Raw genomic sequence first — 15,527 nt, 5'->3', positions numbered from 1 at the left:
TACATGCACATGTACATATACATAGTAGAATAACTACATACATGTACATGTACATAGTAGAATAACTACATACATATACATGTACACGTACATAGTAGAATAACTACATACATGTACATGCACATGTACACAGTAGAATAACTACATACATGTACATGCACATGTACATAGTAGAATAATTACATACATGTACATAGTAGAATAACTACATACATATACATGTACATAGTAGAATAACTACATACATATACATATACACATACATAGTAGAATAACTACATACATGTACATAGTAGAATAACTACATACATATACATATACACATACATAGTAGAATAACTACATACGTGTACATGTACATAGTAGAATAACTACATACATGTACATGTACATATACACAGTAGAATAACTACATACATGTACATGTACATGTACATTAGTTGAATAACTACATACATGTACATATACACAGTAGGATAACTACATACATGTACATGTACACGTACATAGTAGAATAACTACATACATGTACATGTACATGTACATAGTCGAATATCTACATACATGTACACGTACATAGTAGAATAACTACATACATGTACATGTACATGNACTACATACATGTACACGTACATAGTAGAATAACTACATACATGTACATGTACATAGTAGAATAACTACATACATGTGCATGTACAGAGTAGAATAACTACATACATGTACATGTACATAGTAGAATAACTACATACATGTACACGTACACATACATAGTAGAATAACTACATACATGTACATATACATAGTAGAATAACTACATACATGTACATGTACATAGTAGAATAACTACATACATGTACATATACATAGTAGAATAACTACATACATGTACATGTATACGTACATAGTAGAATAACTACATACATGTACATGTATACGTACATAGTAGAATAACTATATACATGTACATGTATATGTACATAGTAGAATAACTACATACATGTACATATACACGTACATAGTAGAATAACTACATACATGTACATGTACATAGTAGAATAACTANTAGTAGAATAACTACATACATGTACATGTACATATACACAGTAGAATAACTACATACATGTACATGTACACGTACATAGTAGAATAACTATATACATGTACATGTAACACGTACATAGTAGAATAACTATATACATGTACATGTACATAGTAGACTAACTACATACATGTACACGTACACGTACATAGTAGAATAACTACATACATGTACATGTACACATACATAGTAGAATAACTACATACAGGTACATGTACACGTACATAGTAGAATAACTACATACATGTACATGTACACGTACATAGTAGAATAACTACATACAGGTACATGTACACGTACATAGTAGAATAACTATATACATGTACATGTACACGTACATAGTAGAATAACTACATACATGTACATGTACATAGTAGAATAACTACATACATGTGCATGTACAGAGTAGAATAACTACATACATGTACACGTACATAGTAGAATAACTACATACATGTACACGTACATAGTAGAATAACTACATACATGTACACGTACGCATACATAGTAGAATAACTACATACATTTACACGTACGCATACACAGTAGAATAACTACATACATGTACACGTACAGAGTAGAATAACTACATACATGTACATATACACAGTAGAATAACTATATACATGTACATACTACATGCACATAGTAGAATAGCTATATACACATGTACGCTGTGCAGCATAACTACACACGTTTCACGCGCGTCGCACGTTCACTTGTTGTTTCACGCGCGTCGCACGTTCACTTGTTGTTTCACGCGCGTCGCACGTTCACTTGTTGTTTCACGCGCGTCGCACGTTCACTTGTTGTTTCACGCGCGTCGCACGTTCACTTGTTGTTTGCAGGTGAGCCACGGCTCGGGGGCGACCCTCGATACCTCCCACGACCATGCCGCACTCACCGCACTGCGCGCTCTCGCTGACATGTGCCTCGACGCTTCCCCCGTCGCCGCCGACAACCCGCCGCCGCTGACGACGATGCTCACGGTGGCGCCACCTGTCAACCTCGCGGCGGGAGACGGGAGCCATCTCGTCGTCGGTCAGCTGGAGAAACAACCGGCGGCGGCAGCGGCGGTCGCTGCAGCGGAGCCCGGCGCCCAGTAGGGGGCGCCGCGGAACGACCTTGTTGAGACTCGCCGGGGCCCGGCGCTAGAGGGCGCCATGGCGGAGGCGCGCCGGGGGCGGCCCTCGCCAGATGGCGTCGGCGGTCGGAGGACGTGCGCGGGGGAGGAAGCGAGGGAGAGGGAATCTTCCTTTGTTCTCCCGGTGCGGAAGCTCTCCCGCCCCCTTCCCCCAGGGACGCTTCCCTCCCGGATCGCGCACGGCGGCCGACGCTGCGTCGGCGCCCGTCTATCGGCGTGGACCCCGACGGAGTTGAGTGGAGCTTTCGTTAGGATTTGCGCGTGAAGATGAAGACAACTTGTGGGATGCTGCGCGTGTGGGCAGGGCGCGTCGCGATGCCGAGAGAGGAAAAGAAAGAGGAGGAGGAGGAGGAGGGAGGAGCGCTGCATTATCTCTTCCCCTTTCCTTCCTTCCTCTCTCCCTCCCTCCCTCCGTTCGCCACGTCATGCGTGTGATAGGGAGGAAACGAAGGAGGAGGAGGAGGAGGGAGGAGCACTGCGTTATCTCTCTCCCTTCCTTCCTTCCTCTCTCCCTCCCTCCCTCCGTTCGCCACGTTGTGCGTGTGATAGGGAGGAAATGAAGGAGGAGGAGGAGGAAGGAGGAGCGACTGCATTATGCTCTCTCCTTTCTTCCTCTCTCCTCATCCTCCTCTCCGTTTGCCACGTCGGTGCGTGTGATACCCTTGGAGGCAAATGAAGGAGAGAGGAGGAGGAAGGAAGAGCGCTGGGGCCTTATCTCTTCCACTTTACATTCCTTTCCTCTCATCCGTCCCTCCCTCTAAGCCTCGCCGGTCTCGCACGAGCACGGTATTTGTGCGTCGTGATATGGGAACGGAAAAGAAGGATGGAGGGGAGGAAAGAGGAGCGCTGCGTTATCTCTCTCCCTTTCGCCTTCCTTCCTCTCCCGCTTCCGTGTCGAGCGGCGGCCTGCGCCGCATAGCTTCGGCGGCCTACTCGCAGCGGCGCCGCTCTGAGTGGCGATCGTCCTCTGGATCCGTCGTGCGTGTATGCCCGCTAGGGGTCGCCACTCGCTGCTCTCGTTTCACGGCGACACGGCGGACCTGATCTGGTGCTTGCATTGTCAGTGGCCCCCTAGGCGCCAACGTTGAGCGGGAATCACAGAAGGGGCTGTTCGGCCGACCGGTTTGGTTTTAGTCGCACTGCGTTGTCATCTTCATGCTCACAGCTTCATGCTCATCCTCGCGATACCGATGTCTATATACAATATATATATGTTGGTGTATCTATGATACTACATATGATTATACATAGTATACTATATATATATATATGTAATAGTATATAGAAATAATATATATATATATGCAGAAGTGAGATAATCACCGAGAAGCGCAGTGTCAGAGGCTTCAATAAAGCACAGGGAAATTGGCGTGGGGATTCTTATTAGCCTATAGAATACCGTTACGATTTTACTTGACGCGTATCAGGGAGTCGCAACCACTTGAGCTCAAAAGCTGTAACACAGTACATTCGGCCTCTAGCTGCGTGTGATAATCGTTTCTCCGGTATACACCACGCAATCTGGGAGATACAGGACTAAAACGTAGCGAGCACGACGGTTATCGCATTTCTGGTTTGCCTAGCGAAACCGAATGTTAAGCGCGTGTCTAAGCTGTTGAAACAAAAGGCAGCTACTGCCGAGCCACACGCATCGCCTNGTGGCGATTCCCATATTTGCCTCATGGTGGCGCCACAATCTGCGGTCTGCACCCGTCTGCGGATTCGGTTCGGCGGATGTTCGGAGATGTTCCGTTGTTTTGTTTTGTTTTAAATCCGGGTTCAGCCAGTCGACCTTCGTGCGATGGCGTTGCCAGCAGCAACGAAGGAAATGTGGGTATCGCACGAGTGGACGTAGACTGCACCTGGTTTAATTTCGCAAGGTTTTATCGCGTACCGCGAGTGCGCGCGTATTTAAGCGGCGTCAGTCTCGCGTCGCGACATGAAGTCGACTGTTTCAGCGCGCGGCGCGGACCGCGACGTTCACTTGTTTTTTACGAGCGGCGGTACACGGGTGTGGACGCGCGCGCGCACGCTCGCGCGAGTTTGTTTTGTTTTCGCGAAAAACAATTGAACGTCGCTCGGCGAGGCGGAGATTGTTAATTTGTGCCACAGATTGCTTTTTGCTGCCGGGGAATTTTTTGCATGTCGGTTTACTTAACGCGTTCCCCGGAAAACCCATGGCTGCGCGAACCGCACGACCGAGCGTAGGTGGCCCCACCTGGTGTCATGTATTCCGCCGTGCGTGCGAATAAACGGCAGTCACAGTTTTCTGGTACTCCTGTCGTCTTCTCGTCGTTTTATTCATGTTCCTCGATAGCATCTTGTAGCTTTAATTAATTAAAATAATTAAATTAATCGCTTTGATCGAACGTTTGATTTGTTTGGGGAAAGTAAAGAGGTACCAGTCGCCCAACCGAAAACGCTATATGTATCCGATGTTAAAAATTATGTTAAATGCAATATTTCTCAAAACGAATACAGAAATTATAATAACAAATACAATTAATACAAGAATATACCATGTTATGTTCTAGCAGTAAAAATGCATGCACAGGTTTTCATTATACCGCCGTGCAGTATAGTGTAGACGGACGCAAGGGCATAAAGTAGGTGTTTTCTACCCTACATGCTAGGGCGCTCTCCTAATTATAAACAGGTCTACCGATAAAAGGTCCTTTGGTCTCTATCCCTGCTACAACAAGATTTGCTACGACCAGTTAACGATCCGGATAGAGATCTTTCATACAATCAATAACGTGAAAAAAATACTATCGATTTGCTAAATACGTCAGTATGCGGCTTAATTATTGAGCACGCTTTAAAAATTATTTAGCCGAGAGATGGCAGCACTGGGTCACATTTGGCTACAAATGTGTTGGTGGTCTTGTAACCTGTATGATACAGGCGGTATGTTTCGCTTCACTACACTATCTAGTAGCGAAGCGGAACCGGAACCGCCTGTATCATACAGGTTAGTGGTCTTGTAGTCTAGTTACCGTTAGGGTAACTTACCGTTACCTGTGCGCGTGCATGTGAGCGCGTGCGTGCGTGCCTGCGCGCGTGCTTGCGCGTGCGTGCCCGCATGCGTGCGGGTGTGCCTGCGGGCGTGCCTACGTAGACCCGTAGGACCAACGACCCGTATTATAGAACGGTAATCCATGGAAAATCCTAATGAAATTCACACGTATATTTTTCCCTGTCGGCACACTCGTGTGTCATTCCCGATTGTAGCTTTTTTGTCAATTACCCGAAAGAGTTTTGCTGTCGCTCTCTCATAGTCCAGCAATGCCAACCCTCTACATTTTAGTAGTGATTAGTACCACGCTGAAACAATCGTGCCCCCCTCCCGTACTTCAATCAATGCCGCCCCTGCCAGCAGGCACGTACGCAGCGTCGATGTGCACAGCCATACACACGTGCCTCGCGGGCCGCTTTCTCAAACCCCCTGAACTTCCTTGGCTCTTACGCGGGCCCTGGACCCCAGCCGCAAGAGACTTCGTGTATAAACAATCGATCTTCCTCGCTCGTACAGGCAGACACTCTAGCCGTAATAGTTCTGTGTTTAGCTGAACTTGTGATGTATTCACTATTCAAGGTGCATTGTGGTTGTGACTTGTGAGTTGTGATTATCATGTTAGTCTGTCAGTCTGATGAATAACGGTCTTGAATATTGACTGAATGTTCTTTGTTTTGTCTGTACAAGCTTTCTAAATTGGTGGGTGTGTGTGTGTCTGTGTGTGTGTCTGTGTGTCTGTGTGTGTGTGTGTGTGTGTGTGCGTGCGTGCGTGCGACGTGTGTGTGGTGTGCGCGCCCCCGCGAGTGTGTATTAGCTACTGTGCTTGTGTGTACATTTGAGGAAACATCCCTGGAAAAAATTCGCCCTGGAAAGTGGAAAAAGAGCCCTGGAAAATGAAAAAGTAACCCCCGATATTTTGGGGGGGTTTGCAAAAAGAGCCCCGGAAAGAAAAAAATTAATTTTTTCACTGGACCAAACCTAGTATTATCTCTGTACACTTTCATTTCAAATATTAATTAGTGGGAAAAAATCCAATATTTGTTTCAAAATATTAATTTTGTCATGATATTATTTTTCAGTTGAAGCTGAAGCAACAGTGAACCTGGATATTCATGATTTTGTGGCCGTGCGCGTAAAGGGGGCCGGGAAAAGGGCATCAGACCAATTGTTTGTTGCAAAGGTAAGCCTGTTGTTGTTGGCGTTGCCATCATCATCATAATAATCAATAAAGAAATAAAATAAAAAAATAGAATGCAAAATATTATAACAAATATTTTCAAAAATAAGTAAACATCAAACAAACAAAACAACCTTATTTTAAAATCAACTGCAAATGTACTATATAAATGTGATTTCCTCTAACTTGCTGAGAAGGCTCAACAAAGTGTGCTTATGCCTTTACATTTCGCAGGTTGTCTCCAAGCATGACGAACAATATGGTGTCTTACATGATCAAGCAAAACCATCTTTACACTTGGCCTACAGGAGAAGAACAAGTCTTCATTCACCCCAAAGAAGATTTAATCGCTAAATTGGATTCACCCAAAATTGTGATGATGGGGAGCAGGCTTCTGTTTAATATAGATATAAAGAAGGCTGAAGTGGCGTTCCATAAAGCTTGAGCATAATGTATTATGTAGTTGCTATGGAGCACAATTAAACATGACTTGCTAGAACTGTTTTTCATTTCATTTACTACACTCATTGTTTTGTATAGATCTGTAGTTTAGAATAGACCACTTTACTAATGTATTCAATTTTTATGCATACTTCCTTCACGAAGGTTACCCATGACAACCCCAATGCTTGCCTGAGGTTTACCTGAAGCTTGCCTGACGTAGGAACAACTAATGTACGCAAAACAAATTAAACAATAGAAACATACTTGAAACAAGTAGGTGAACGAAATAGCTCATCACTAGGCGTTTGGGCCAGAAACATCCATGAATATCAATACATTAATTAGTAAACTGGTCTGTTAGCTATAGGCCTAACCATGCAAGATACACCTATGATTTAGGAATGTGGGCATGAGAAGATAGAACTATAAATACACTTCTTATAATCATATTTGTTGTTTGAGCTTATGCATACATAGAGCGTGGATATAGCTCTTTACAGTTATTTTTCATTATATTTTCATACATGTAACGTCCGTAACAACTTTAATTACAGTAATTAGACAATACAGGAGTGTTAATTTCAAACTTGCTATTCATGTTTATATAGAATGGGGACAAACCTACATCAACATAGTTATTAAAACAAACTAAAGGAAGTAACTTCACAGAGTTTTACTAATATGTACCAAATGTAAAAAAGTCATGTCACAATGCGTAACATCCGTAACGCTCGTTTCTTATGATTGTAGCTAATTAATCAATTAAGCTAAAACAAAGTTGTTGTACTATGTTAAACACCAGAGTGCATACTACAAGTATAAGAGAAAATAAACTGTTCTTTCAACTGCAAGTTAGTTTGTTTATCTATTGAAAGTTGCAAGTTGCATGTAAACGTAACGTCCGTAACGGTGGAATTGGCCATAACATCAAATAAACAAAGTTTCATGAGTAAATGGTTGGCTACATCGCCAATAAAAAACTATGTACATGTACATCCCTGCAGGAAAACACCAAGCCATAAACCGCGATGACAAACTCTCTAGAAGGGTCTGGCAGGTGGCATGGCGGCTGTGAATCGGGGCGCACCTAAGATGGTTGCTATTATGGCTCCAGATTGCTGCAGCTGCATAACAGTTGCTTCCATGGAGGCCATACCGCTTTTCAACAACTTTCGTCTTCAACAAGATCGAAAGCATAGCGCACTGAGGGTGCAGCAACATTCAGTTTCTGCATTATTTCGTGCTTAGCCTCTTCTGTGAAATCCGTGGCCTTTGCAGCCAGTCTCCAGAATTTAGTGGCCATGTCTCGCGTCTCCTTGAGTTTCTTGGCTGTCGCAACTCCAGCGATGGTTTGGCTGAATTTCACTGACCACACAAGGTGCTCTACTCGATAGTCCCTCCACTCTAGAGGGATTATCGAAATGGCACTCGGAAACTGCAGTGTGAGAGGCAGGTGCATGGTCCTCTCCAGATATTGGTAGGCATCAGGTGATGTGCGCAACAGGTTTAGTAGCGTCATCCCCATGATGTCGGGGTGGGCTGCCGCAATTCTACCGAAAGTCAGGGTCTCTGATCCTGTGTCGTCAGTCTTACCAGCTTCAATGTTGTAGAGCCTGGCCAGTTCTATAACCCTAGAACCGTCTTTCATCGTCCTCGTGTTGTTAATGGCCTTCGTGCCGCGGACCAAGATGATGATACAAATTTGTGTCAGATCCCTCTCGACCCTGCTGGAAGCACGCCTAGTCAGCACATTCTCGTCAAGCTCACCAGGAGAAGCCGCAAGTTCCATTTCGTAGGCCTTTCTCCTGAAGACGCTCCTGATCGTTGCAGAGGAGTATCCATTGAACCTGGCCTGCGCAACCAAATCAGCCATGAATGATTGATGAAGTTGGAAACTTCTATGGGGGTCTGGAGCCATGCCCCCCAGAAAATTTTAAAGCTCTGAGATGCAATCTAGAGCCATTTCAGGGTACTCCAATAGCTTACAACTAGCAACACTTTTTGGTGGAAAAGGAAAAAATTATGTAAAATTTACCTACTGTAAAATTTTGATGGGCACTGGGGAATTCCGTCTGTGTTGAGTGTGTCCAAAGTAAATGTATTTTGTAGACATACAAGCTACACGTATACTCTATATACGTATACTCTATATAGCTATATACGTTAGCTCGTATACGTAGGGAAGCTTTTATTTAGCTACACCCTGTATAAAATGTATATAGTTTTTCCAAACGTTAAAAACAATATGACACGGTTAAACCTGAGTGGTGCGACGAGGCTGTACTGCTGTTTGCAATACGATGTGCTTTGCAGCTACAGTGACTTATGTGTTAAAACTTGAGACAATTATTATTATTTACTGTATAATTCAACATGATATATTACATAAATCTTCTTAATATTATTTTAAAACAGTATACTGATCGTTTGTTAACTACCAGTGATACTTTATTGTTTACATCCAAACGTGAAATGCGCGGGGATGTGAGAATTACTCCACAACCTAGCGCACGTGAACAGTGAGCGTGCTGCACGACCCGTGCACGTAAATAAACCCTGGCCAACACAATGCAAGGTTCACTACCACTGGCCAAAAGTAAGCTCCACCCACTTCTTATTGATTTTTGGTATGCCAACGCTGCTACTGGATTCAGGAACCTGTCCTAACCTGTGCGTCCGAACATCCCATGCACGTAATTCTTGAATACCAACTAAAGTTTGGCCGTACCCTGCTTTTATCATTATGTTAGCAAGCATACATTAAGACAATGATACGAGTAGAAGCGCTCCGGATAGTTACCGAGTCACAGTGTGTTCACATGTACACGATCGTCAGAGACCACGGAGGTATTCTTACCACCCCCCCAAAAAAATTCCTCCTCGAATTTACACTGATCTCAGAAATGGTCTCTGGAGTTATAAAATGGGCGGAAATCCGCCGAACGGCGGAAAAGTCTCGTGCCTGTAACTCGTTCGTACACTCAGGATACCACTGCCACAATGCTAGCAATATTTGTAAAGTGGGCGGAGCTCCGGGGAAATGTAGCAAATGGCAATTGTTAAACAGCGTATGATTTCAAAGACCTAACTAGGCACACAATCTGTGTACTATTTCGTATTACTATTTTATAAAATTTTCCATAAAGTAATGGTCCGATTTTTCTTATGTTTGGAACTTATAGTGGAAACGCCTAAGACCACACGGAAATGGAACCACGGCAAAATCAAAAGCTTCGCTCTCGCCCCCCATCTGTACGACCCCCCCATGTAAGTCATGGGTTCCTCCCACGTCCCAAATGTCTGCCCTCTGTGTCCCCCACTAAAATTGCGGACTGTTCGCTGGCAGCTATGAATCCGTGCGCCAACCTATGCATTCGGCGCACAGATCCATGCCAGCGCTGCATACTGTCGTAGGACGTTCCTGCAGTCGCGTGCGTCTTGCCGCGGAACTGCGCGCAAGATCTGCGCTCAGCGCTTCGGATCAACACCTTTCGACAACGCTTCTCTAGTATCCCGTCTCATCTGGATTTGGCGGGAACTAGTCACAATCATGGCGGACGGAGGTGGAGCTGGAGTGGTACTCGTCGTAGGTAATACCATGTAATACCATGAATACAGGGGCCCCCCTTAAAATTAGCTTTGGACGCACGTAAAATAAGTGTGGGTAATGGAGCTATGTGCATCTTGCCCACACTTATAAGTGCCGCTCGCCGTGCCAGTTGATTCCATTCCGGTTTTTAGAAAGTACCACTTAAAATAAGTTTGGGCAAGGAAATTTTTTTAGCTTTGGACGCACTATTTAAAATAAGTGTGGGCAATGGAGCTATGTTAGAGCCTCAAGTTTTCTGCTTTATAAATGTTAAATTCTGCTCTCTTCTGCTTTACAAATCTCAAATTCTGCTTTCTTCTGCTTTCTAAATTTCGCCATTCTAAATTTCACCAAAAGCTTAAAAAAGCCTTAATTTTTTTTATTTGTACGCAAGAGACCCGCGTGAACCCGGCACCGTATTTATCGATCCCAAGCGGCCAGCGTAGAAAATCGCAGTGTGTCCTAGGCTTCTAGTCCGTTAATTTTTACATATTTTTTCAATACTGAGTTTTCCGCTTTCTCCTCCCGTTCCGCGATTTCCGGGAAACTTCGGGGACTAAGCTATGTGCATCTTGGACACACTTATAAGTGCCGCTCGCCGTGCCAGTTGATTCCAATCCGGATTTCTAAAAAGTACCACTTAAAATAAGTTTGGGCAAGGAAATTTTTTTAGCTTTGGAGGCCACTTAAAATAAGTGTGGGCAATGGAGCTATGTTCGGCCCAAGGATAGAGAACATGGGTCTCAATAAAACCAATGTGCCTAACCCTAACCCTAATTCTAACCCTAACCCTAACCCTAACCCTAATCCTAACCCTAACCCTAACCTATTATATTGATATAATATTATATTTATATTGATGTAAATGACATTGTCATCGGTTTTATTGGGACCCATGTTCTCTATCCTTGAACCCTATGTTCATCTTGGACACACTTATAAGTGCGGCTAACGCGAAATTCGATCAATTTTTGTGTTTGGACGCACTTAAATAAGTGCCAATAACATCAGCCATAATGAAATAGGCCTAATGAATATTGACAGTATGGCTCAAGGGGTCGTTGTCGTAACAGGTACTACAGATATGTTACGCCGAGGTACATATATGTATACACAAAAGTGTACAGACTTTGTACTACAGAAGTGTACCCTAACCCTAACACTAACCCTAACCTAAACATACCTCATATAAAAATATAAACATAATAGTAAACAACCTAAAACTACCTCGGGTAATTCTGTAGTACCTGATACGACAACGACCCTTCGTCGCGACAGTATGGCAGATAACGGTCTATGTCCCCCTGACCTCTGTTTGACGCTGGCTGCGTTTAGCTATTTTCTGACTAATATATATATATATATAATAATAATAATATTATAGGTTTTAGGGTTAGGATTAGGATTAGGGTTAGGGTTAGGGTTAGGGTTAGTCAGAATACGCTGAACGAGCGCAGGTCAAACAGAGGTCAGGGGACATAGACCGCTACGAGGCGACCGTCATGGGTACTATCTAAGTAATCAGTGACAGTATCAGACAAGACAAGACAAGACAAGAGTCAAGACAAGACAAGAGTGTGGTGTCGCACACATCTATAAACCCCTTAGCTGCTAGTACTATAGCCGCGCGGATCGCTGCCGCAGGGCTATAGCACATTCTGCCATAGATGTAATCTAAGCAAATGGTCCAACTGATGTGACGAAAAAATTTATCGCCCAAAACGTAAAATGATCGGCTTGTTTAACACTTATCTATCAACATGGCTGGACATCTTCACCTATTATTTTGAAACACTTCGCACAACTTTACACCAGGTATTTATGCTGTTATTCCTCAAAGTCAGCACTTATTGAACATACATTTCAAAACATATGGGCGTGCACACGCGTAATGTCACCGGATATGTAGGCAAAACGCAGCAGGCTATGGTGCATCATAGGCAGGGTTCTCCCCACGTTGCGCAAAACCGGTGCGTCGCCCGGCCGCGTTTGGAAAACTCCCCCCCCCCGTTTGAATACGTTGCGCCCGCGTTTGAATACCCTTTCCGCCGCGTTTGGAAAATTCCACCACCAGATAAAAAGTTTGACAGCGCGGGGAATCCGAATCGTCAAGAAGTACAATTCGAGCCAGGATCACCGCGGCGGCGTGTATTTTTAGCAGTACCAGTACGCATGCAGCTGCAGGACAATACAACAGTCACAACCTGTCTCACACCCAACACTAACTGTACACCGACTCGGCTATATCTTATTATATACAAGAACCCCAATACCGGTCTATGGTGTGGTGGGATTTTACCGGCCTTAATTAGTGGTAGCGGTAAAAAACACCGGCCCCCCCCCTTAGTTCCCGCTTCCCCTCCCCCTCCCTCCCCCCTGTTTGAAATTTCATCCTGGGGAGAACCCTGATAGGGTGCATGTATTATTAACGGGGGTGGTGGGTAAACTCGCCCTGATGCGGCAATGTGCGCACAATTGGGAGCACAAGCGGGAACACCCCCCGTTAATAATACATGCATAGCCGAAGCTCAGGCTAGCTGCTTGCGTTTTGCCAACATATCCGGTGACATTACGCGTGCGCACGCCATATGATTTCAAATGTAATTTCAATAAGTGCTGACTTTGAAGATAAATGCATAATACCTGTGTGTAAAGTTGCTTGGAAAGTGTTCAAAAAGATAGGTGAGATGTCCATGTTGATAGATAAGTGTTAAAAGCGCCGATCATTTTACGTTTTGGGGATAAATTTTTGGTCACATCAGTTGACGCATTTGCTTAAGTACATCTATGGGCAGAATGTGCTATAGCCCTGCGGGCAGCGATCCGGCGGGCTATAGCTACTAGAGCTATAACCCGCTGAGCTTATACGCTCGTAGGGTCTATGTCCCCTGATGCTGTTTGACTCGCTCGGTTTAGCTATTTCTGACTAACGCCTAACCTAAGCCTATCTAACCTAACCGCTAACCCTAACCCTATATATATTATATATTTTAATATATATATATAGTCAGAAATAGCTAAACGAGCGAGGTCAAACAGAGGTCAAGGGACATAGACCTTATCTGCTGAGCTTACAGTATGGCTTTAGGCTCTAGTACTATAGCCCGCGTTACATACATTGTTCATACAGGAAGACTGAAATTTTTTTCAGGACTTTTCAAGGACTATTTTATCAGAAATTCAAGGACATTTTATCAGACTTCATACACAGAACAAAACATACCTGGATTAATTTAATAACGCCCATTCTTAATCACTGCATGTCACTCTAAAACTTACTGGATCCACATTAATAAACCGCTTCTAAACACGGTCACTTCTATAACATACCTTGATTTACTGACTGATTTTTAGTGAGCTTACTGTAATTTGTTGATCATAATTTAAACTGTCTATCATGTCTATAGCTTTTTAGGCTCATTTAATGCAATTTTTTATTGAGGTTTGCACACTAGGAGCCTATTGATGGTACAAAATTTTTTTTATTACAGGCAAGGATTCTTTCTAAAAATTCAAGGACATTTTCATGAAATTCAAGGACATTTTGCATGAAATTCAAGGACTTTTCAAAGCACAAAATCAACATTTACTAAATTCAAGTACTTTTCAAGGACTCCCTCAAATTCAAGGACTTTCAAGGACTGTGCGAACCACAGGCACTTGAAAGCGTTTCAGCTGTAAACATACGCCGCCGCCATTGTGGCGCACACTACACATGAATATAGAGTGTATTACTCTATATTCATGTGTAGTGTGCGCACAAGTAATGGGCGGCGAGCGTATGTTTACAGCTGAAACGCTTCAAGTGCTGTGGTGGGCGAACCATGGTAAGGCAGACTATAGTACTAGAGCTAGTATGGCTTATGCTTTTAAAACACACAGAAGAAAGTCAGAAGCAATAGCAAAACGTTTCAGACTTACCATAATGTTATATTGGATGTCACTACAATTGTATACACGATTTGTAAACACAAATTGTAAACACGATTCCTTGCTCTTCGGTCTTTCCTTCACTAGCTGGCGGCAACTACTAGTTCGTATACGCTACTCGTGGCTAAACCCATACTACGGCGGTCAGTATTGGTGTCACTATCAGTATCGGTATGCACTATATCACTATCAGTATTGGTATCAGTATCAGTATTGGTGTCACTACTTGAGCATTATACAAATATAGGTATGACGCGCAACCAAGGGCGTGATGCTACGAGAGAAGTGAATATTATAGATGGGATTTTACCATGCACACGTGCTGTCAGCCCGCCCGGCTCTACCTTGAACGTATAAAAACGGCCGAAGAAAATTATCTTAGCAGTCAAAGGCGACCGACGTCCGAGGCCCAATTCCCCATATATAAATATAGACATAATACGCGGAAACCAAGGCGTGATGCTACGGAAAAAAGTGAATATTATAAATTGGATTTTATCATGCACTGTGCTGGCAGCCCGGTCTACTGATAACACCAGGAGTAAGATAATATAAGATATATATATTATATATATTATATATTATTATATATATTATCTTATATATCATTCTTTTTTTTATTTTTTTTTTTTTTTTTTATTTTTTTTATTATTTATTTATTTTTTTTATTTTTTTTTTTGTATAGTTTTTTTTATTTTATTAGTTTTTTATTTTTTTTTTTTATTTATTTTTTTATTTTTTATTTTTGTTTTTTTTTTTTCTTTATGATTTTATTTTTTTTTTTGTTTTATTTTTTTTTTATATATTTTTATTTTTTTTTTGTATTATTATTTTTATTTTATATTTTTTATTTTTTTTTTATATTTCTATTTTTTTTTTTTTTTTATTTTTATTTATTTTTTTTTTTTGTTATTTATTTATTTTTGTATGATTTTTTTTTTTTTGATTTTTATTATTTTTTTTTATTTTTTATTTTTTGTTTTTTTTTACATTTTTTAAATATTTTTATTTATTTTATTGATATTGATATTTATTATTTTTATTATTTTTTTACTTTTTTTATTATTTTTTTTTTTATTTTTTTGATTTATTTTTTTTTGTTTTTATTATTATATTTTTTATTTTTAC

At 42.1% G+C, this 15,527-nt stretch overlaps 1 protein-coding gene across 1 annotated transcript; it reads right to left on the bottom strand.

Annotated features, from left to right (window-relative positions):
* Positions 1-6,546: 6,546 nt before the first annotated feature.
* On the bottom strand, positions 6,547-14,670 carry LOC106818917. Its single transcript, XM_014823586.1, has 2 exons — positions 14,391-14,670; positions 6,547-8,732 (listed from the first exon to the last, which is right to left on the bottom strand). Exons 1-2 carry the CDS (start codon positions 14,391-14,393, stop codon positions 8,043-8,045), a joined length of 693 nt encoding a protein of 230 aa, XP_014679072.1. The 5' UTR covers positions 14,394-14,670; the 3' UTR covers positions 6,547-8,042.
* Between the last annotated feature and the right edge of the window lie 857 nt (positions 14,671-15,527).

This window comes from Priapulus caudatus, unplaced genomic scaffold (assembly GCF_000485595.1).
Source record: "Priapulus caudatus unplaced genomic scaffold, Priapulus_caudatus-5.0.1 Scaffold2642, whole genome shotgun sequence".
Lineage (NCBI taxonomy): Eukaryota > Metazoa > Priapulida > Priapulimorpha > Priapulimorphida > Priapulidae > Priapulus > Priapulus caudatus.
This window is presented reverse-complemented; position numbering and strand designations above follow the sequence as displayed.